The following is a 25001-nucleotide window of genomic DNA, read 5'->3' on the forward strand; positions in this document are numbered from 1 at the left end:
CACCCCAGTGGAGAGAGTTCTGGGAATCTCAGAAAACGTCTTTGGGTGATCTTGAGAACGTGGCTTATAAACAAAGGCTTCTGAATTGTCTTCTTCCCTAGGCACCCTCGTGCCATGGTGGATGGTTAAGCTTTTCAAGGCCCTTAAAGGCTGCTTCACTGGGTCAGCCCTGGCAGTGGAAGGTCAGGGAACAGACCAAGTGACACATGGACAAGAGTACTGTGTTAGGAGCACAAAGATCTGTGTCTGAAACCTAGTTTTACCACTAACAAGCTATATGATTGTTGACAAATCTCAAAGTCTAAACTTTTTCATATGGAAAAGGAAAATAAGCTAGATCATGATAAAAAGAAAACAAGAATGTTTTTTTAAAAAAATTCTATCCTTTGTGAAGCCCTTATTATCTGTCAGGTACCCTGTTAAATTGTTTTCAAACTTTATTCTATTCAGATCTCATTGTAGCACTAGGATGACTACCCCATCTTCTAGGAGAAGAAAATGAGGCAAGTTTTAATGATTTACAGGTCATTTAAGTGGCAAGGCTGGAGTTCAAATACAGATCATCTGTCTTAATCCTGCTGTTACCACTGAATTAGGAGGACTCCTGTAGCAATAGTAGAAAGACATTGATCCCTCAAAGCTTGTAGGCTTTGACAAAGTCTCCCAGAGGCTTCTCCTTTCATGCTGTCTCTTAAATTCTGATGAAAAGGGAGAAGGAAGGTTTTGTTCTTTTGTGCTGTGCACTGTGGTTGCTGCAGCAGGAGAAAGCAAATAGCTGGGGGCAGGATTTGCCTTCCTGACTCCTGATTCATAGAAAGAAAGCCAGACAGAGCTCTTAGCCTTCTGCCAAGCAGAAGTTTCTGAATTAGCTGCATGACTCCCATGGATGCATATTTGAGGTAAAGCATACCTACAATGCTCCCTGTCCTTTTTCATTTGAAAATTAGCTATGCCCCTCCAACTTCAAAGTCTCACTTTGCAAACAGTTGCCTTCTGTACAAATGTGGCTGTCTGTGAGTTATTACGCTCTTAGGGAAACTATGGTTTTTCTTCCTGTTTAATGCCTGCCTGCTGGCTCTTCTTGTGCTTGGTTCTTCCCTGCCAGCTTCGGCATCCAGCATGATGGGAAAGAAAATGACTGTGAGCCTGTGGGCAGACATCCGTACATCATGTCCCGCCAGCTCCAGTACGATCCCACTCCGCTGACATGGTCCAAGTGCAGCGAGGAGTACATCACCCGCTTCTTGGAGTAAGTGACAGTGTCTCATGATGCCCTCACCTGGGTCTCTTTAAATTGGGAGCTGCATTGAGTTTTACACAGAGAAGCTGATGCCTGGAAAAGGCTGGATTCCATCCCACAGGCCACCATGTCAGGGTGGCATCAGAAGGGGCGGATTTCACTTCTGCATTCTGATCCTGAGGTCTAGATGGGCTCTGCCCTCTGGTCACAGGCAGGTGAGCATCCTGTCCCATCCCAGATTGCTCCTGCCCCAAAATAGCTTTCTATGAGCCAATTATGAATTAAGTCCTTGGGAACTGGCAGGAACACCCAACAGAGATAAGAGTGGTCATTCAAACCTCATTGAGAGTAGGATAATGATTTTCTAATTTTACCATGGCTTGTATTTTCTAGATAAACTAAGCTTATGTTGTGGGATATGATTTGCATTTTCTTTAATAACTCCCATGATGGGCCTAGAGAGTTCTCTGCCTTGTAAATAATAAAGTTGTCTTAAAGGACAAAGAGTAAACCAGAGGGAAGTTTCTGTTGAATGAAAAGCTGAAGGTAAAGGGAATCCTAAACAACTCCTCTCATTTCTGTTAACTTGTTTTCAGCCGAGGCTGGGGGTTCTGTCTTGATGACATACCTAAAAAGAAAGGCTTGAAGTCCAAGGTCATTGCCCCCGGAGTGATCTATGATGTTCACCACCAGTGCCAGCTACAATATGGACCCAATGCTACCTTCTGCCAGGAAGTAGAAGTAAGTGTACCTTTTGGTGGGTATATGCAGGGCTTCAGATCTCCAGCATGCTGAAGGAAGGGCCAGGACAATATTTGGAAATCTGAACATCCAGACACAGAAATAGAAACTTTATATTTAAGGCAAGGTGTGTCTGTAAGGGAAAACAATTAAGCTGGAATAACATGCCTTGACATTGCCACCTTGGTATTCTACGAAGCCTATATTCCATTGCAACTGGGTGGTGTTTGACACAGTTCCATAGTGATTTTCAGGATTCACAGTGATTCACACCTGCAGACTCCATAGCAACCAACTTAATCCCTAAAATTGCTCCCTTTCTTGAATTTCACATCTGGCTGAAGAGTACCAGCAGCTCCCAAGTTAGAAGTAGGATTTATTCACCAATTCATTCTTCTTGTTTATTTTCAACGTCCAAATAATAATTCAGGATTTGACACCGTACCTTCTGAAGAATCTGTAGCTCTGTTCTATCTTCTTCATTACCACTGTCACTGCCTCAATTCAGTCTCTCATCATCTTTCCTTGCTATCGTAATTATCTCCTACCTAGTCTCCCTCCTATTCAAATTGTTGCTCAAGTTATTTTTTAAAAACACAATGTAACCGTGGTCTACTCTGCTGTTAGGGTCCCCGCTGACCACAGGATAAAGTCCCAGCTCCTTTTGAGGCAGTCCTTCGTGATTTGGAAATTGTCTACTCTCTGAACTCATCCCTTATAATGCAAAAGTATCTGTGTTAACACACACATATTGACGAGGCAAGTCTCGCTGAATCCCTGCCAGATTCTGTGCTATGTACTGAATAAGAAGAAAATATAAACACTCAAAAATTAATAAGACAAAGTCTCTGCCCTCGAGGAGCTCATGGTGGAGGAGGCAGGCATAAAAATTTTAATACAGTGAGATAAATTCAAAATGAAACAGAAAAAACTTAAAGGGGAAAGTAAATAACTGTGCTTAGACAGAACAAGCAAACTTAACAGAGAAGGTAAAGTTGATACAAAAATCCTCACCCCTCATTTCTAACTGGCTACCAAGTTATGCCAATTCTGCCTCCTAAATTTTTGTTTGTTTGTTTGTTTGAGACAGAGTCTTTCTCTATCGCCCAGGCTGGAGTGCAGTGGCATGATCTTGGCTCACTGCAACCTCTGCCTCCCCAGTTCAAGCAATTCTCGTACCTCAGCCTCCCAAGTAGCTGGGATTATGGGTATGCACCAACAGGGCCAGCTAATTTTTGTATTTTCAGTAGAGATGGTGTTTCACCATATTGGTCAGGCTGGTCTCGAACTCCTGACTTCAGGTGATCCACCCGCCTTGGCCTCCCAAAGTGCTGGGATTACAAGAATGAACCACTGTGCCCAGCCTAAATATTTCTAAAATCCACCTGTTCCTAGATGACTATAGCAGTTCCCTGATTGGTAGAATCTGAACGCTTCCCCTCAACTCTGATTCATTTTCTAAAATGCAGCCTAAGTAACCTTTATAAATGGAAATCCATTTATAAATGGATTTATAAATACTCCCCTGTGAGTAGAATATCTCATGGCCTTCCTATTTTCTTGCAATAAAGTACAAATTTCCTAAAATGGCTTAAGAAGAGGCTTCATTCGCTCTCCTCTTGCTCTCTGGCCTTATGTTTTAGAATATTGTTTTAGCCCTTCACTCTCTAATTTGCTACTGATTATATGTATATGGAATTTAATCACTAATCTTTCCTATCTGGGAAACCTCTCCTTCATATTTTCTTCTCTTTGTGTCTCTGTATTTTATATCATGTATCTTTATCTTCTAGTTCACTAGTTCTGTCTTCAGATTTGTCCAATTATGCATATTTAACCTATTGACTTTTTAATCTCATTTATCATATTTTTATTTATAAAAGTCTATTTGGTTATTTTTCTGAATTTTCTCTCACTTTCATGGTATTTCGTTCCTAATTTTAAACTTTTGATGTAATCTTTTATTTCTTTAATAATATGTGACATATTTGTTTTGCAATTTATACTGAGTAATTTCAGTGTTCAGAGTCTATGTGCATCTGTTTCTCCTGTTTGGGGTTTTTTCACATATTACGTGTTATTTCGTTTTGTGATTTTTGCTTTTATTGTGAGCCTTTAGTTATAAAACTTTATGTCAGGTTTTCCTTTAGGGTTCAGATGGCTGGCACATTCTTTCACCGAAAATTTTCAGTTCTATCTCTGGGTCAATTTAAAATGTTACTGATTTGATGTTGTGTTGACTTCATGAGCAGCATGGGGGCAAGTGTGGTTACCAACTCTCAGGAGTAACATTTGACCACTCCTTCTAGAGTTAAAGTCAAATGAGACAAGTTTTCTGTGTACCTAGATTTCAGGTCACCCTTTCACTCAAGGCCTTATATGAAGGTCTCCAACTTCCTACCTTACATAGGCCCTACGCATTGTCTCCAGTATCTAAGTGACTAATAAATCGAAGACCTAAGTAACTAGGTTTGCATCTCCAGATTAACATTTCTGCTACATTTTTAGCCTTCAGGGGGTTTCCTTACTTTCTTGGTGACTCAAGGATGCACTTAAAATATTTAAAATATATTATGCATGATTTTAGAAGATTTATAGAGGTAAGCGTTTTCCAGGGTATCCCGTTGTTTACTAGAAACAGGACACCCAAGTTATCTCTGGTCAGCTCCTCTTTTGCAATCCATGTTTATCTGTCGTGAACAGCCTCCATTCTCTGAAAGTGCTGGGTTCTCCACAACCTCTAGAACCCTGCACAGTGGTTCCTTGGAACCATCCCTTCTGCTCATCATTTGAGCCTCAGCTTAAATATTCTTTTATATCCTATCCTGAATTTCCTGTGTCAAAGCTTTATTAGACTATATTTTAGGTTTTTGTTTACTAGACTATCTCCTCTCCTACCATGTGAGCTCTGTGAGGAAATTTTTATCCCTGACACTCAGCAATGCCTAGCACATAGTAGGCACTCAACAGATAAGTGAATGAAGACTTCAGATCTCTTTATATGGCAGCCAAGATAACCTCATCATTTTCCATGTTAACAACACCCTAAATTACCAGAAAATGTATCATTATCCATGTTATAACTTTTTATTTTGAAATAGTTTAAACTCCAAAAAATTGAAAAAAATAGTACAAAGTTTCTGTGTACCATTCGCCTAGCACATCATCCTTTCTAAATGCTCAGTGAACTTAAAGTAAAAGAAATCCTCGGAAAGAAGGAAAAAAAATAAAAGAGGGAGTGATAAGCATGAACAGATATTGAGGCTGAAGTGGAGATAACAAAAGGGTTATGTGGGTTTTCGCTTCCACATTGGAAGAGACAATGATGTATTCTCCTTGACCAGGGCCAGGATTTAGAACTGAGACCTTTGCATGAAGCTGCGATTCTCAAAGAGTTGTGCTTCAATGAAAGGATGAGCTAGAAGAAATCAACCAAAAGGAAAGAGAGATGACAGAGAAGCATCTTTTATCTCAGCCTAGTTTCTAGTGGGGCAGTGGGGTGTGTGTGGAAATACTGGTGAATAACTTTCTCACCTGGAAATTCTTTACTATGGGCCATGCTCATGCTAATCTAGAGTTTAAATCTGTACCCCTTATAGCCTGAGTGCCTTCATGCAATAATAATAATAATAATAATAAATAAAACATTTGTCCTGGAGATACCATGGATGCCTGGAAATAAAGGTGAAACTGGCCCAGAGGAACCAACACTCAACCAAGGTGGCATGAAACTCCAATAGATAAAGCCACCCTAGGCCAGGTATGGTGGCTTACGCCTGTAATCCCAGCACTTTGGGAGGCCAAGGTGGGCAGATCACGAGGTCAGGAGATCAAGACCATCCTGGCTAACACTGTGAAACCCCATCTCTACTACAGATACAAAAAATTAGCCGGGCGTGGAGGCAGGTGTCTGCAGTCCCAGCTACTCAGTAGGCTGAGGCAGGAGAATGGCGTGAACCCAGGAGGCAGAGCTTGCAGTGAGCCGAGATGGCACCACTGCACTCCAGCCTGGATGACAAAGTGAGACTCTGTCAAAAAAAAAAGCCACCCTTCAGATGAGTTCATAATTCAGCCTCTAATTCAAAAATCTAATGTAGTCTATCTTCAGCTAAGTGAGCTGAAGCCCTTAAGAAGCCCTTAACAAGCCCTTAAGAACTTTCAAAAATTGAATTTTTATATAGGGATAATAAAATAAATATATAAGAATGAATTGTACATGAGAAAAAAGAACCATAGGATATATGTAAGGCAGATATGAGGAAGAATAAATATAACTTCTGGAAATGGAAAGTGTGGTTATTGACTTAAAAATTCAGTGGATGGATTAAATAGCAGACTTGACATGGTTGAAAAGAAAATCAATCAAATGGAATTTAGAGCTGAGAAAATTACTTCCCTTCCCACTTGGGTGCTTCTTAGGGGTGTGTGATGGAGGAGAAAGTTTCTTTGGTTTTCATATACAACAAGATTGAGAGATGAGGAATATGAAAGTGAGGTTGAAACACAAAGTACAGAATAAGAAGGTCTATCAACAACAATTACGGGTTCCAAAAGGAGAGAAAGGAGAGGCAAAATTTAGAGAGAGAAAGATTGATAATTTTCTAAAATGGCTTAAAATATCAAGTCATATAATGAAAAAACACATGCAGTGTAGAACACAATAAGTGGATAGAACTATGGAAGATGAATAGACAGAAAAAAATACTGATAGATAGATGGAAGCAGCTAAGCCATTTCAGATGGCATCTGAGAATCCTGCCAACCTTCCTTTATCCCCATAAGGGTAGAAATAAGAAGGAATATGCAGCTCTCTTCCTGGAAACTGAAACCAGCTGACTACTTAAGGTAATAAGTGAACAAGCTGAGGCTTTCTAGATGGAAGAGTTTCCATTTTCTTCACTGAGCAGGCTCAAGTTATAACCACCCCCAACTGTTAGTAATCAGGTTGCCTTCCAGCCACAGTTTAGATTTACCTTTCATAGATGATCACCAGTTACCTTTCCCAAGAGCAATGAGGGCTGGATATTGTGCCAAACATATAGAAATGACCATCTCAACCCTTAGAAAATAGGTTTTATCCCTCATTTCCATATTACCTAGTATGATCTATAGACCATTGTTTATGAATGATGACAAAGTCCAAGTTAAGCTTGAACTGAAAACTCTAATGATTGCTTTCTGTCACTCTTAGTCACTAACAACAGTGGCATTTATTGTGAGTGTGTGGATGAGTGTGCATATTTTACTGTAACTATAGAAATGCTTTGTGGCAGGTTTTGAAAATACAAAAGAAGTGCAATTTGTTTTCTAGAACGTCTGCCAGACACTGTGGTGCTCCGTGAAGGGCTTTTGTCGCTCTAAGCTGGACGCTGCTGCAGATGGAACTCAATGTGGTGAGAAGAAGGTGATGCGTCAGGCCGAGGAATGAGGTGGGAGGGCGGTGGGCAGAGTTCTTGGGAGGAGCTGAGGAGAAGGCCCTAGAGGGCAACTCTCTCTAAGGGAAGAGCAGTGGATGGAGGTCAAACCGTCAGACCAGCCAGAGGAGATCACCCACATCCACCACTCCTGGTGAACCTGCATTGGGAGCAGGTAGTTAAGGAGGGAGGGCTGAGGTCCAGTTTCACACTTCACTTGTAAAACATCTGTTTCATCTTTCCCTGATGAATTTCTATGGAGTTTGTGGTCAACATTTCCTAGGCTTATTATCAGCCTTCCTTTTGACTTTTTTTCTCTCATATGGAAGATTGAAAAGGATAAGCCAGCGGCTTCTTCTTCCCAAAAATGCAGGATTTAGGCCACTTATCATCTTCTTTCTCATCTTCTGACATGACTGCATTTCTTGAAGTTCTGCTACTTTACTAAGCAGGCAAATCAGACACCACAGAACACAGAGAGGTTTGACATCCTCTAGGCTGGGTTTCTTGTGGGCCTAGAGCTTACATGTTTAGTGGGCGTCTTTATGCAGCTTGAGTGTGGCAGGACCCCTCACTGAGATTACAGAACTCGGGCAAAATACACTGTGGCCAGAAAAAACACAAGAGGAAAAAAAGGATATCAGACAATAAAACATGTCCAAATCCTCCAGGAAATGTGGTTATTCACGACAACCACATAGCATTTCCCTTTGTTTTCATTTTTGTATATTTACTCTCCTAAACCGATAGTCGTGGAAGGATTGCCTTGAAGAGGGGAGAGAGTGGATTTTTTCTTAGTTGCTTGAAAGGCCAGAGCTGTAAACAATGGGTAGAGTTAAAAGAAAGTGGAATTTTTGTCTTGATGTAATGAAGAACTTCCTAACAGCTAGTGTGTTTTGGCAGTGAAATTGACTTTTTGCAGCGGATGAGTTCTCTGTTGCAGTCATTAAGTTCCCAGAGAGCTATAAAGAAGTGCTATTCACTGTGCCAGTCTGTGAACTATTGTGGTTTGCAACAAGATAAGGATCATGCACCAGAAAGCAAATCAACTATGTTACTAAGCAACTATGTTGCTAAGCATACTAAGCTGACATGCTTTTCATAACAAGACTTTCTCAATGAAAAAAGTAGTATGTTGATTTACATTCTCGTGCTCAATCTGCCAACCACACTGTGTAGCACCTGTGTGATTAGGCAACATAAAGTTTCCTTCCATTCTTGAAACTCTCTGATTCTAAAACCCAAGACTCTTGGCAGAAACTTATATGAGCCCCAGTTTGTTTTACATCTGATATGTGACTGTAGAAAGCTGGCTTGCTTGCAGAGAATTGGGTTTAGACTTTTAGGGCTCTTGGCTCAGCTTGCTCTGGTAACCTTCCTGATACGGCCATCTCCTGCCTCTTCCCTTTCCAGTGGTGTATGGCAGGCAAGTGCATCACAGTGGGGAAGAAACCAGAGAGCATTCCTGGAGGCTGGGGACGCTGGTCACCCTGGTCCCACTGTTCCAGGACCTGTGGGGCTGGAGTCCAGAGCGCAGAGAGGCTCTGCAACAACCCCGAGTGAGTCCAGATAAATATATTTCCCTTCTCTCCACATGTGCTGGGGGCGGGATGGGGGGCAGTCTTGAATGGCATGACCTCAGTGACCCCAAGCCTCCTCCAGGTAAATTAAATGGGTTCCCAGGACAAAACAGAACAAGAAGATTCACAGAGAGTGGGGAAAAAAGTGGTTCTGTTTTGTGTTGTTTCATTTCGGCTTGGCACTGGATTCTCACTAAAACTTGGATAAGTAAGCTGATTTTATCATTTGGGGAAATAAAGCAAATTTCTTTTAAATGTGCAATCTATGTGAAAGCCTCTAGGAGATTATACAATTAAATCTTTTTAAATAACTCCATTTTATCAGTAGAGATTAGTGAAATGCAATTTTGCTGATAAGATTGTAGCTTGCTTTCAATGATAATGAATACACAATTTTATGAGAATAATTCTTTCCTTAAGCAACTAGTAAAACAGGTACATTTTTGAGGATAATTATTTTTAATATTTTTAGATAAGGATTTTTATAAACCCTAAAGTTCCGTAGTGGCCTGTTAAGGATTCTGCAAATGTTATTTTACAAGTGACTTTCAATTGTTTAAGCAAATTGCTTAATTTTTCATATATTCTATTTGTATGATAATATTATATATGAGGTAAATTTAAACTTGCTTGTTTTCCAAATACACATTACATTCTTAATTTCATTATTTTCTGATATACTGTCTCCCAAGTAATTTCTTAAAAGTGTATATGTGATATCTCTTTTAAGTGGAAATTATATTGTTTCTTTTATCTAAATTTACATTCATCTACTTTGAAAAGTAGGAGTCACATTTTTTAAAAGGCGAGCAATAAAAGTGATTTTATCTCTCAGTATCTCAATTCCAAAGGTTATTTATCCTTTTTGTTAATAACTGTATTACCTAGATGTATAGTATTTAAATATAAGTATATGTATATATAAATATATATGCATGTATACATTACATATATACATATATACACTATATATATTATATATTTTTTCTAAGGGTTAATAAGTTAGTATGTGTAAGGAATTTAACACAGTATCTACTACATAATAAAGTGTTAATAAATAGTAGTTATTATGAATCTTTATCATTTACCACATTTATAAGCACGCATTTGGAAATTCTTCACAAAATTATTTTAAAATTTCACCCTTTGATGAAAGTTGTTTTATTTAAATACTGGGTTTCTGTGACTTTCAAAATTCAAAACCAAGAGTTTCTCATAGAGTATTTTATTTTTAGAGAAAATTGTCATTTAATCGTTTGTTTCCATTTGATCCAGAAATGTGATTTCCATTTTCATTTGAGAGATCAGAAAAGAAAGGCAATTTGCTCTGGGACTTATTGTCAATGCTGTATATTCAGACATCACCAGTGTGAAAGTTCTTGGCAGGTTGGTCAGTGACTTGTGGCTATCAGAGAAGGGAACTCCTAGTTGAGGAGGTGAAGGATGAATCTCTAACCTGGCTTCAGGAGAAAGGTAGTTCTAATTCTCATCTCCGAGGCCACAGTTTGTCATAGAGTCTCTTTGGGTGAGTGGACATGCCTGTTCTTCGTTGCCAGTTTGCTTAAATTCATTGCTAACACTGCCAATGGCACCGCATCATAGATTTGGATCTGTGGTTCAAGTCACAGATTCAGGCCAATGCATGAGCCAGCTGATCTTGGGACTGCATCCTTGCTGTAGGTCAACTGTCTAGTGAGAACCCAGCAGAGCTTGGCTCATAAGAGGCTGTCAGTGATATTGATTGGATGGAAATGAATTGGAGACATATCAGGTCATAGAGTGTCCCTGCATCAGCACAAATAGAAAGCCAGCCTCATCTTAAATAACAAGGACAATTCTTGGTACCTCCTAAAGGGAATCAACAAATTAAGAGCCTACTATGTGAACTGCCTTGGTCAAAACTCTTTCATGAGTGAGGAACAGAAGCTTACTCAGGCCACATTGAGGGAGGGGAGGTATAGAAAATCTCATGGGCATTCAAGGAGAACAAAGTACAGCAGAATCAACAAGAATTACAGCTGCAACCAGTACTTGACTAGACTGCCAGGATTTGAATTCTCTGTCTCTCAGGATTTTGTGGTCAGGCAGTGTAACATAGTGGATAAGAGCTCAGGTTTTGGATCAAGGAAGACGACGATTCAAGTCTTGGCTTTGCCACTACCACCTGTGTCCTTTGGGGAGCTGTTCTAGCTTTCTGTGTCCCTGGAATATGATTTCATCTGGACTGCTCACTCGACATGCCTTCTGCCTTTGCACTGAGAAGCACTTTCCAGTCGTCCTTTAAGACCATTCTCCAGGACAAGCCCTTCCGTAAATCCTTCCCAACTAGCCTCATTTCCATGGCTTTCCCCTTCACACAACTCTCATTGTACTTTCAGTCTGGGATACATAATTGCTGTCTTAAATTTTCTCTCATTTCTTATATAGCTCATTTTTTTCTCCTCAACCAAATTATAAACTTCTAGGAAGCATAGAGCATGGGTTGACCTTCATTTGCACTCTCTTCTCCCTGAACAGTGTTGAGCACATGGTAGTATATAAATGCTGGTTGATTATTATTCATGACAACCAAAAAAAGTGCTCTCAGTTATTGATCTCTCATTCTGTGTTAGTTACTCTACTAAATCTGTGTGTGCATTGTCTCATGCAATACAACTTGTGAGATAAAAACTATTATGCTCATTTTACAAACGAAAAAAAACTGAGGCTCAGAGAAATGAGGTAACTTATTCAGATCCATCTAACAAAAAGATAATACCAAATTCGAACTCCAGGCTATTGGCACTCCTGCGATAGGAGGCACACTCCCTGATTCAGATACTGCAGCAAGATGGAGACCAGAAGGCATGCCTGGGAACCTTCTCAAAGGATAGTTTCTTCACGTCTCCCCTCTCCCATTTTTAGTGACCCATTGATCCTGACAGGAAGGCTGGTATGCCCTCAGGTGTATCACAAAGGAAAGAAAAATCAAAAAGTGATTTTTCTAAAATAAGATTAACTTATTCACCCATTGAATATCTATTAAGAGCCTCCTATGCCCAAAGTACTGTGAGGCACCACAGAGGACACAGAGCTTGGATTGTGCCATCAAAGAACTATCTTTGGGAATGATAGATTCAGGACGTGCAGGCAGCTGGCACACAAAGTGTCACTGAAGAGGAGAAAAAAATTACTGCTGGTGGAAATCCAGGAAGGATTCATGAAGGAGGTAGCATTTATTTAGTTCTTCAAGCATGAGCAGTATGTAGACATGTGGAGACTTTAAGGGAGGAAAAAAATCTATCCAAAGGCACAGAAAAGAAATATTAAATAAGGCAGGTGGCACCACTGGAGCAGGGTAACATGAAGCAGAGTGTGGGAAGTAAATTGTTAAGGTGAGTTAAGGCAGGATTGTGAGGGCTTTGAATGCCAAGCTCAGGAGGCTGATGTGACCGTTGGATGCTGTTAGTGATTTTAAAACAGGGAACTAAAATAATTAAGGTCATCTGAAAATTTAGCCTGATAATTGTTTGTACTGTGGGTTCAATTTTAAAAGTAGAGATAGAAATGGAGATAAGAATTTTAAAAGTAGAGATAGGAATGGAGATAAGAATTGGACTGGTTTGATTATTGCAGAGTTGAAGAGTAGGAAACAAATGTAAATAGGCAACTGATTGACTGTGGGATCCAAGGAAGGCACAGATGGATGATTCTGAAATCTGACCACTTTTAACTCACCAAATAGGAATCAGAGAAGGAGCATACTCGAAAGGAAAATGATGTATCCTTTTTTGGCGTAGATTTCACCTGGAGGATATACAGGTGGAAATGATATATAAACTATTTCAAAATAAGCTACTATACACTTAGGACTGAAATGTTGTCAGGCAAGGAAAAAATGTGTAAAATTTGAAGCAGTTATTTAAAAGGTAAGTTTTGAGGGCATAGAGAGACATCATTTGTCAAGGCCAGATACCAGAGGAGTTTTAAAGGAAAGTGTTGGCGTTTAAGCAAACTAAAAGAAAAGCTTGTCTGTTTCATTTGCAGGCCAAAGTTTGGAGGGAAATATTGCACTGGAGAAAGAAAACGCTATCGCTTGTGCAACGTCCACCCCTGTCGCTCAGAGACACCAACATTTCGGCAGATGCAGTGCAGTGAATTTGACACTGTTCCCTACAAGAATGAACTCTACCACTGGTTTCCCATTTTTAACCCAGGTGAGGAGCTGTAATGGTGTATCTCAGATCTAGGGAACAGCCATTCTCAAAGCATTTGTATGTCAGTCAGGGTTTCTGTGATCCATACAAAGCTTAACAAAGACAGTTGTACACCAGGAATTTTGTAATTTAGAAGATGGAAACACTGACCTGGTTAAGTTGATCAGTAAATGTTGAAGGCTGAATACATTCAACTCTGGCTGAGCTTTGTGGGAGATAAAAGAAGTTTATAAAACATGGTGACTTGCTTCAAAACAGCTGAGGTGCAATTGAGCCATTAATAGGGCATGTAGGAATTCAGTAACTAATTGCTTGTTGATGGACATGAGAAACTGACTGTGATTTCGTCAGAAATTCAGAAGAAAAGGTCATTGTGGGTTTGAAGTAATTGCAAAAAAAAGGTTTCCAGTGAAGCAGTTGATGATTCTTAAGACTACTCATGCTTTCATGAGCAGTCTTTCCACAAGAAGAAAGAAAAGGGAAGACATTCAAAATAGAGTCATTCCAAGTGGGAGTAGAATAACAGGCGGAAAGGCAAGATAATAGGAATGAAAGAACAAAAGCCAGCTCTGCAACAGAAGTCAACATTTTATAAGTACTGGAGTATGAGAAGGGTGAAAAGTAAAATCAAACATCTGAATGTTGCACAGGAGGGATGGGGACATAATGGAGTTGGAGAATGGAATAGCGGCCTTGGCAAAACGTCCAGACACATTCTCTCCTTAAAATGAAGAAGAATCAATGACCGTTAGCTAGACATCAGCATCAAAAAACATATTTGTGTTGTTTGTTGTTATCTGAGTAGGAAATGAAACAGAAAAGATTTTCCTGTGTTAAAGAAATTTAAGGCAAGGTAGTAAAAAATAGCTAATCAAATTTTTCATGATTTTTGAGTTCCAGAAAATCCATTGTGAATAGGGCACAAGAAAAATCACAGATTTGAGAATTGTGTATTTGGGCTGTTAGAACAATGACTTATGCAATAGCTTGTGAAAGAAAGACTCTGCAGTGCTTTGCTCAGCTCAGGTCTCCAAAATACCCTGATGCTCTTAGTTGTCAAGGGCAGTGATTGCTCCTTGCCCCCAATTGTTTGGTGTCATTTATGATCTAGAGGGGAAAACCATTTGGTTATTGGTGCAATTTAGTTTCCTGAGTCAGGCATTTGAATACAGGAAAACTCAGACATATACTCAGGTGTACTCCAAAATTATCAAGTGATGAAAGGTGCATCCAGCCAGTGCTATCTATGTGTATATCCTGCGCATTCTTGATTTGTTAAAACTATTTGGGTCAGTGGTCCTGTAGACTCTGAATGAGCAGCCTGTCAGAGCTAAGATAGCATAGCTGCTCCAGTGATATCACATGTGCTTAGTACGGGATCCCCCTCCCAGATATACAGTTGGATTTGTGTCTATCTAACCCTGATGGCTCAAGTAGCTGGACTTAGAATAAAAATATTTGATTCAGCATTGCTTTTCATTTGTTTGCAAGCATTCATCATGTGCCTACTTTTTGACTAGCAAAGCAATAGGTACTAAAGAAGTGAGCGTTATACAAGTTGACATCAATTCCACTCACTCTGGAGTGATTGATTTGCTTCTCTAACTCAGATGAAGTTTGCCACCTGCTGACCTTACTCCCTACCCAGTCTATCAGTATTCATCCTCTATCCCGGTAGTTTCTTTACAGATTCCTATGCTATTCTTTTCATTAGCAGACAATGACTTATCTGCTAACCTGAATAGCTACTACCTTGAACAGCACACTGATGACTTTCCCCATTATACTCTGTCTACAGAGTTGCTATTTGCTTAGTTAACAGGCATCCCTGGCAGTGGGTCGTTCATGTCAACAAGGATTTATGCAGCATTTTTTCTGTGCCAGATATCGAGGGCCTTACAGCCTCCCAGGCATCCTTTTAGAAATCACCAGAGGATAAAATAAACATACAGCAGAGTTTTCTACCCCCTCAGTGGACAGTGATACTTCCCACAGCACTTTATATGCTTTTTCCTAATTTTATCTCCACAAGAAAACCCTTCAAGGAAAGCTGTTTTTGACCCAATTTTTAGAGATAAGCTAATAGGTTCGGAGGACCTCTGTAACTTGCCCAAACTCAGACTATGAAATAGAACCAAGAGTTAGCCCATGCCTGACTCTGCAGCCTGATCATTAAGCACGAAAACACACAGGGACTGGGTTAAGTTCATTTCCTTAAGACCAATGCACTGAATTTTGAATTTTCCCTAAGGCAATGTTCATGTCTTTAAAACCTTCGATTATTTCATAAGCCAGGAGCTCTGCTAGAAAACCCGACAACCCTTTTTATTATGATTAAGGCTCAGTTTATTAAACCTATATATCTTGCCCTTGAGAACCAGTGTTTTCTAAACATTTAAGCATCGATGACTAATTATTACATTGCTTAAATAATTTAAGTTGTGATTCTAAGTTTACCTCTTAAGCATCTTAACCAAAAGACAGAACTTAAAACTACACGGTAAATAGAAAACTCATTACTGCACTTACCCTAATATAATACATCAATACAGCCAGGCATAGTGGTGCACGCCTGTAATCCTAACTAGTCAGGAGGGTGGGGCGGGAGAATTGCTTCATCACAGAAGTTTAAGGCTGTAATGACGTATGATTGCACCACCTCACTCCAGCCTGGGTGACAGAGTAAGACCCTGCCTCTACAGAAACATTTTAAAAATAAAATATAAAATAAAAAGATAACATCAATGACAAGGGTTTAATTCATTTTAAAAAATTATTTCTACTTTTGTTTTTATACCTTTCTGTGGTTACTATAGAATATATTCATTTTAATGCCTTCTTATATTTCACTAATACATATTTCTATGTATTGTGGGGATTACAATAAGATTATAGTATTAGAAAGTACAAGAATACCAGTTTAGACTAGCCAAAGGTTTCAAACTCTTGGTAATTACTTGACTGATTTTGGGCTGTGATACAGAGTGACAAGTTTTCATTTTTGCTTTTTCCTCCAAGCTGATTTGATTTTAGTTCTTAGCTGAGCTTCCTTTTTAAGTTAAACATAACTTCTTGCATCAATAAAACATTTTAAGTTATGCCTTTTGCTTTGGGGTTTAGTATTTCTTGGGATCTGTTGAGGAGTGGCAGGGGTGCACACCACAGATCCCTTCTCTTCATGTGCACACCGCCTTCCCGTTTTGGCCTTCCCTTACCGAACACAAGTTCAAAGGTAAAATGATTAAGAATTGCAAGACAGAGACAACAGCATTCAACCAAGTGTGAGGTCCTGGGTAAAAGCACCGGTCTAATGCCCATGAAGCCCTGCCTGTGAATGGATTTTAGAAACTGGATTCTTTAAAATGATGAAACTCACTTTCCAGTCTATTCACAAAACACGAAATGCATCAAAACTTTTCCTTACCTAAGAAATATTTTCATTCTTTTTAGCAAGTTAGAGCTTTCATTTCTGTCATTTATTAAGATCATTATCCAAAAATGTTGAGCCACCCTGTTTCTGCAAAATTGAAAATGCAAACTTTGATTCGGTAAGTTCATCTCTTTTCCTAAGCTCCCTTTGAGAGGATTAATCAGAGAGTGTGAGGGTGAGAGTTCACTAGTAAATTAGTTTTAGAGCTTTTGCTTAGGTGAATTATAAATGGACTTGAAAGCTTTTGAAAGCTAGAGGGAAAAAAAATCACATGACCCTAAAAAAGGATGTGTCAGGGCAGGGGAGTAAATGTGAGACAAGGAAAGTACTCAACTCTGTAGAGATGATGGATTCAACAAAGTTGATGTCTGGCACAGAGAATCTCTGATACCAGTGATGACTCCCAAGAATTAAGACCATCCATTACCACCCTTGCCTCCTCCTGCAGATCCCTGTGCCACAAGACAACTTAATGATATAACCAGAGCCCTTCCAGAGCACCATGAAAGACAAAGGCCAGAGAAGGAGGGGACAGAGGAGGACTTCAGGCTCAGCCTTATAAAAGCCTTGAATAGCACTGAACCTTCCATTTAGGATGACTGCTTTCAAACATAGGCCTGAGGCACACCTATAGGTCATGGTGGTGGGAGCTCTGGGAGAGTTGCAGCAGAGGATCTGTATGCTGTCATTGTTGTTATTATAAATGTTATTTCCTGGATAATTTCTAAGACTCCATAAACCACTATACTTATAGTCAACACACATGTGTGTTTCTTGTAGGCAGTGTACTTCAGTAAACCTGTCTAGCCTTGAAGAATGTACTAGTCCTGTGTTGTGGAAACAGGATGAAGGGAAGTTTTGAAATTAGAGACTCTCTTTATGGTGATGTGTCATGAATATCACTGGGGAAAGAAGACTTTTCCAGTTTTCCTATTTGAGGGCCAAGACTTATTATTTTTAAAAGGAATATATGTGTCTTATAAAAATGCAAGTGCATATAATAGAATGAAACAGAAATGAATTCCTATTATCCCACTGCATTTAATGTATTCCTCCAAGATAACCATGCTAACAGCAGGTTTTCATTTGCACACAAATAGAACCATAATTTGCCAGTTCAGCAACTTGATGCACTGAGTAGATCATGGCATCATGGTTTACCTCATTCTTTTTAGTGACTGCATAGCAGTCCATTATGTAAATGCGACTTAGTGAATCTGTCCGTTTCTCTCTGAATAAACATTCCGTTGCCGCAATGAACATGCTCTGGTCCCAACTCTTCCCAGCAGCCTTGAAACAGATGATTCCTTAGAAAAGCTCCAGAATTATTCAGGGCTGCTTTCTATTTTTGCTTTATGTATTCCAAATACAAAATCCCAAATCCAATTCTAAAGTTTAAACCAAAGTCTTAATAAAATAATCCTTGGATTCAGCACCTGGATTGATGTTCTCATCCTTAGGAGAATAGAATTGTTCCCAGGTTGCTCCCTTTAGTACTTCTATTCCACTTTGCGCAGTAACAGAGCTAATCGTGCTATCAGAAATGGAGCTACACAATAATCCCAAGTCACGCTTTGTCCCAGAGTCTTGACACTTTTCCCCTGGCTGTTTATCCAATGATCTCTTCAACTCATTTTGAGTCTATCTGGTCAGACAGCTTATCCACTGCACCTTATATGAAATCAGTTGGTTTTCTTTATTTACATATTTGCTTTTATCTTTCTCTTTTAAGCTTTTTTGTTTGTTTGTTTTTGGATTCAGGGAGCACATGTGCTTGTTTGTTACCTGGGTATTACATGCATAATGGTAAGGATTGGGGTTCTAGTGTACCTAGCACCCAAATATTGAACACTGTACCCAATAGGTAATTTTTCAACCCTCACCCTCCTTCCACCCTCCTTACTTTTGGAGTCCCCAGAGTCTATCTCCATCTTTATCTCTATGGGTATCCAATGTTTAGCTCTCAATTAAAAGTGAGAACATGTGTTATCTAACTTTCTGCTTCTGAACTAGTTCACTTATCTCTTTTAAGCTTTAAACAGATGTTTTTGACCTCAGTCTCAAGTTTGTTCAGCATTTCAGCATTTGGAGCTTTTGCTCATGGTTACATTTGTGTGAAATTTGCACTTTCATTTCCTGGCCACATGAATCACTGCAACCTCAAGCAGACACAGCCATCACTGTGCACTCAGGCTTGGCATTTGGTGCCCAGCCCAGTGAGAAGGGCCCATGACGAATAGCCTTATGGCTGGTACCATTGAGTCCTCAGCTGATCACACAATGAAGGAACTAACAGCCCTGCCCATAATAAACACATCCAGAAGAGACCCCAAAATCCCTGCCAAAGAAGACATTATTGTGTTTTTCACTAAAGAAAAGCATTCATTACATTCATTAAAAAATTATTATTTGAATTCTTCTTATCATATACATGTATTCACTATTAAAATTTTTAAGGCAATCTGTGATTTAAATGTTATCTATCTTTCTGGTTATTCTGTATACATACATATGGGTATGCATTTTATTATGTAAATGTTCCTGTGCTCTAGATCACCCTATCTTCATTCACAATGGAGTAGAAAACTGAACCTTAGAATGGATTCAGTGTAGGACCAAGATGATGGGATGGATCACTATGATAAGCAGGTTGGTTTCAGCTTCAACAAAAAAAATGTTTCTACATGGTTGTCAATCTGAGCACATCTTAGACTGGAGGAGGATATTTGTTGGGGCAGGATTATGCTGGTGGTGATGGAGGTTGTGGTAGTAATGAGCTGGCTCTGTAGGAGGGGATGCCTGTCCCCTGGAGGTCTACTTACTTTGCTGCAAGAAACAAGCAGGCATCCCGCTTGCCTGGAGTCCTTCATGGCTGGTTGCAATAACTTATTTTCTAGGCTAACCCCAGATGCTCAGTGCCTTATTTTTATAAGCACAATTCAATGTTGAATAGAAAGAAGTCATTGTTTACAGCAAAGCATAGAGTATTTTAAAGCAACCTTTTAATTTAATTCATTATGAAACTTGTTTTGAAAAAGGAAAAATAATCCTTGGATTCAGCACCTGGATGTGTGAAATGTGTCTTGAGGCATATTTCAGCATGTGTCTCAAGCAGGTGAAAAGGTGGGATTGCCAGAGTAAGTGACACTTGGGGGTCCTAAGTACGGAGGAATCCTGGGGGAGGATGCTGAGCTAAAAGCTAATTTGCAAGGCTTTGCCTTCTTTTTTCCCTTCAGCACATCCTTGTGAGCTCTACTGCCGACCCATAGATGGCCAGTTTTCTGAGAAAATGCTGGATGCTGTCATTGATGGTACCCCTTGCTTTGAAGGCGGCAACAGCAGAAATGTCTGTATTAATGGCATATGTAAGGTATTGGGTATGTTTCCTTAATCTACAACTTTATAAAATCATGACTTTTACTAATTTGGGAAGTCAGATGTTCTAGGTTTGTGCTTTCACAGCATTTACACCTCATCTGTTTTTTATATATAGTTCATGAAACGAAAAGATAAGACTTCCCAGTGTTCGTCAAAGTCACAGTTTTGGATTGAATAGTTTTTTCCTTCTGCCGTCATCTTCATTTCTTGATTAGTTGATGTGCACTACGATATTGTTTTAGACATTGAGCATGAAAAAGAGGAATTATCAGGAAAACCCAGCCAAGATTATTTCAGTGGCATTAAATTTGAGAAAAACTGAAATTAATAATAGTTTCTATGGTACTTTTCATAATGCATTTTCACATTTAATTCTCCATTGACTATCAACATGAGCTTCTCAGAGAGACGGCATGACAATAGTTACAAAACACGTTTCTGATTTCTATGTAATTTTTCCACACTCACTTCATTAATCAAGTCTATATAAATTATTTAGACCTGATGTGTTGATGCTTTTAAGTGTGTAACCATTAAAGAATTCCTTGTTGTTGCTTGCATTTTATTTTGCAAGGAACTGAGGAGCAGGACTTGTGATCCAACCCCCAGGCATAAATCTCAGTTTAAAGAGAAAGTGTTTTTAATTGGTTAAAGGAAGATGTTTTAATCAGTTAGTGAATCATAATGGTTTAGCACTGGGGTTTTAGAATATGAACTCAACACCATCATTTACTAGTTGTATGATCCTATACATCTTTCTAAGACTCAGTCTTCTGTCATAAAACTGGGGTATTTTTATGTATCTGCCTAGATGGGGTTGTCAAAAGATTAAATAAGGTCAGTTAACCTAAATAACAGACAGAGAGAGGCTCTCTAAAAGAAAATGAAGCTTATTTGGGAATAGTGCATTGCAATGGGAATACGTATGCCACAGTTAACTATGTGCATATTTAGGAAGGTAAAGGAAGACAAGGGTTTTTAAAAGAAAATGAAAATTTTTAAAGGAAAGAAGTTGAAGAGAATTGCAAAATTGTTTTTAAATAATTATTATTTCCTGCAGAGCTCAATAACAAGGGTGACACCAACCCAAGGTTGCTCAGGAAGTTGCTGGGCAGATGTCATTGCAAAAGTATTCTTTGTGTAAGGTTGTGATAGCCTTTGTGCAAGGTTGTGGTGTTTGCAGAGCCTTTTTCATCATCAGGCATACAAGGGTGAGAACTCATTCTTCCTAGCCTTCCCTGGCTATATTTATCAGGGTTTTTTCTTAACATTAGTTGCTCCATTTTGATTCTGACAACTTTCACAGGTAATATATGTTAAGCTCTTAACAGAGGCCCTGGTGTAAAATAAACTCTTAGAAAACAGATTTGTAAACTCAACAAATTTTGTTTTTTAAAAATATTTATAATATTTTTTTCCACTGGACAAAATTATTCCCTGTGACAAGCTCTTGCCCCTAAATATTCAGCACTCTGAGAAGTTTCATATTTCTCTATGCAGTTGCTTTTTCATTTATTTTATTCAAGGCACCTGTTTTCCATCACAGGCTAAAGATGCTATTTCTCTCAATGCAAAGTTATTTAGATCTAAAAGATAATTTCAGCATCACATTCACTCCTCAGTGACTAAAGTCCTCAGCCCCAGCTGCATATAATAATCACCTGGGTAGATTTTAAAACATCAATGCCCAGACCCCACATCCCAGAGATCCCGAATTAATAGGTTTGAAATAGAGCCCAGACATCAGTAATTTCTAAAAGCTCTCCAGGCATTCTAATAAGTAGCCAGGATTGAGAACCATTATAAGTTGGATGTCTTTCTTGAGGCCAATCAAGTGAACCCAATAGAATAAGCCAGATTTTATCAGCCTGCCTTACTCTTTGTGGGAGCCAGTTAAGACCTTTTAGAAGCTATAATTGCCCACTTTCTGTCTATAGCACCCTGGTTTGAGTTTTTAAGCTGAAAAAACGGTGTCAAATCAAATATGCTTAATAGCCTAAATACTTTATCTTCAAGGATCCAGGTTGTAGGTAATTCCAGGCTCCTTATTTGTTAGTCTTATTGTTACCCTCCTATTCATTTACTAGTTTTTTCAAAGGGGATTGAGCATGTATTACATAAAAGTATATGCTTTCAGGAAAACAATGTATGCAGTGTTTGTCTAATCTGCATTCGTTGTGAATATGAAAACTTGGTTGCTTATATTCATGTCTATTTTGAATTTACAATATTTGCCAATATTTTGGTATGTTAGAGTTGCAGATTATATTGTCAAGGAAATTATCAAGCCCTGATCAGAACTGAATTTGTTCTGGGAGGTAACTATCTATGCCCTTCCCCCTAGTTTTTTTTAGTAAGCTTGTTTATCAAAGATATAGATTTAAACTTTGACTTTTCAGGACACCTTCTGTTTTCAATTACAAGGATGACATAGAATAAGCTTTTAAAAATGAGCAAATGCCCTACTCACCTCCACCCACTTCCAGCTCTGAACTCTCACTCTCATACCCACTGTCTGAGGCCAGCTCGCTAACCTTCCAGCTCTCTCCCCTCTTTCTCCTGGTAACCAGTTGGTTGACTTCAGCTCCTGGACTCCTCCGTCTTCACACAGTCAGCATAACGTTGACTGAATTTCCTTCTAAAATAGACCAGATGCCCTGGTCTATCCATCAGCTGCTCCCTAACTTTCTCTTAGCCTTCCCCCAATCTGTTACACCAGTTCTGGATAAGGTTCTGGATCAACCCCATCACACCCCTTTTTTGATCTTACCATTAGCCTACTGTGCACTCCTTAAAATAAAAATTCAACGTTATGCATGTGTGTCCTTACAAAGTCAATGTCTTCAATCCACCTAAGCTTTTATCCTTACCTGACAATCTTCCCACTGTCCCAAGTTAGCTTCCTCACTCATTTCTCTCAAAAACTGTTTTGAACCTTCTTTCATCTCCAAGGCCATTTTGGCCATCTCAGTGATACACTAAACATCCCTAAATCAATTGCTCAGAGCTAGATCTACGTTCAGAATACCAGATCCTATCTCCTGACCCTCAAAAGCCCAAGAGTTACTTCAATCTTAACATTTCTAAATTAAAATTATACCTAATTCTTGCCCCAACCTGTTCTTCTATAGCACTTCTTTTTGGAATGATGCTAAAACCATTTAGGTTTACTGATATCTAGGCCAGAAATCAGTAAGTCATTCTTGAGTCTTTCTCAACTCTCCTCTCACAGTTAATTACTCACTATACCACCACCACTACCACCACCACCATCATCACCATCACCCCATATCAGCACCAACAACACTACCACTGCTGCCATCACCACCACCACATCCACCACCATTATCACCCAACCATCACCACTACATCATCGCCACCACCACTCCCACCACCACCATCACCACCACCATCACCACCATCACTACCATTACTTCCATCACCCAACCATCCCCACCACCATCATCAAATCGACACCACCACTACCACATAACCACCACTACCTCTACCTCCACCACCACCACCACCATCACTCCACCACCTCCACCACCACTACCACCATCACCCCACCATCACCACCACCTCATCACTACCACCATTACCACATAGTCACCACGACCAACACCACCACCACATCACCACCATCACCACCACAACCATCATCACCACCACCACTACCACCACCACCATCAAATCACCACCACCATTACCACATCACCACCACCACCATCGTCAAATCACCACTACCCTACCGCATCACCACCACCATTACCATCAAATCATCATTACCACTACCACATAACCACCACCACCATCAGCAAATCATCATTACCACTACCACATCACCACCACTACCATCACCACCATCAAATCACCATCACCACCGCTACCACTACCACCATCAAATCACCACCACCATTACCACATCACCACCACCACCATCGTCAAATCACCACTACCCTACCGCATCACCACCACCACCATCATCAAATCATCACCATCACTACCACATCACCACCATTACCATCAAATCACTACCCCCACTACCACATCACCACCACTACCACTACCACCATCAAATCACCACCACCATTACCACATCACCACCAACACCATCATCAAATCACCACCACCATCACCTCACCACCACCACCACCATCATTACCATTAAATCACCACCACCATCACATCACCACCACCACCACCATCATTACCATTAAATCACCACCACCATTACCACATTACCACCACCACCATCAAATGACCACCACCACTACCACATCACCACCACCACCATTATTACCATCAAATCACTACCATCACTACCACATCACCACTATCACCATCACCCCCACCACCATCACCACTACCATCACCCCCATCACCACCACCACCATCAAATCACCACCACTACTACCACATCACCACCATCATCACTGCCACCATTACCCCGCAGCACCATCACTGTCACCACCACCACCCCCACCACTACCACCATCCTGCCCCCCACCATTATTGTCCATCACCATCGCCACTACTTCATCATCACTATTATCACCACCTTCACCATCATTACCACCACTACCATCACTGTTCCCACCACCATTGTAATTGATGGTAAGATGGGAAATCAAAGTGATTTTTTTTCACAAACACACTACCTATTGGGGTGATTGCCTGGCATATTCAGAGTCACATCAGAAAAGGGCCATGCTGAAGTCATTTTCCACATAGGGTAGCAGCAGTGGAGCCACCTCTGATTCTGCTGAAGGCAGAAAGAGCATACTGTTGTGGGCTTTCTGTGTTGCCAGAGCATGTTATGAAGAAGAGTGAGGTTTGTTTCTTTTCCCCTGAGAGCTCCTTATGTTTTATATGCAACAAGGAGGACTGGTTTATGTCTTCATAGACCTTTTGTTGCATACTTAATTCAGTTTTTATTGTACTTCATGCAGCTCACAGGAAAACTAAATTGGGTGAGTCTCTGCAAGAACCCATTTAATATGCTGTGGGACAGAATGTTGG

General features: G+C 39.8%; 1 protein-coding gene across 1 annotated transcript in view; it reads left to right on the forward strand.

Annotated features, from left to right (window-relative positions):
* The window catches only part of ADAMTS12 (ADAM metallopeptidase with thrombospondin type 1 motif 12), a 384174-nt gene that overhangs the window by 256604 nt on the left and 102569 nt on the right, over positions 1 to 25001 (forward strand). The window contains exons 8-13 of the mRNA XM_003818504.6: positions 1106 to 1249; positions 1837 to 1981; positions 7293 to 7385; positions 8809 to 8954; positions 13002 to 13171; positions 19838 to 19971. Of these exons, the coding sequence (XP_003818552.3) occupies positions 1106 to 1249; positions 1837 to 1981; positions 7293 to 7385; positions 8809 to 8954; positions 13002 to 13171; positions 19838 to 19971 (832 nt within the window). The remainder of the gene's footprint in view (positions 1 to 1105; positions 1250 to 1836; positions 1982 to 7292; positions 7386 to 8808; positions 8955 to 13001; positions 13172 to 19837; positions 19972 to 25001) is intronic.

This window comes from Pan paniscus, chromosome 4 (assembly GCF_029289425.2).
Source record: "Pan paniscus chromosome 4, NHGRI_mPanPan1-v2.0_pri, whole genome shotgun sequence".
Lineage (NCBI taxonomy): Eukaryota > Metazoa > Chordata > Mammalia > Primates > Hominidae > Pan > Pan paniscus.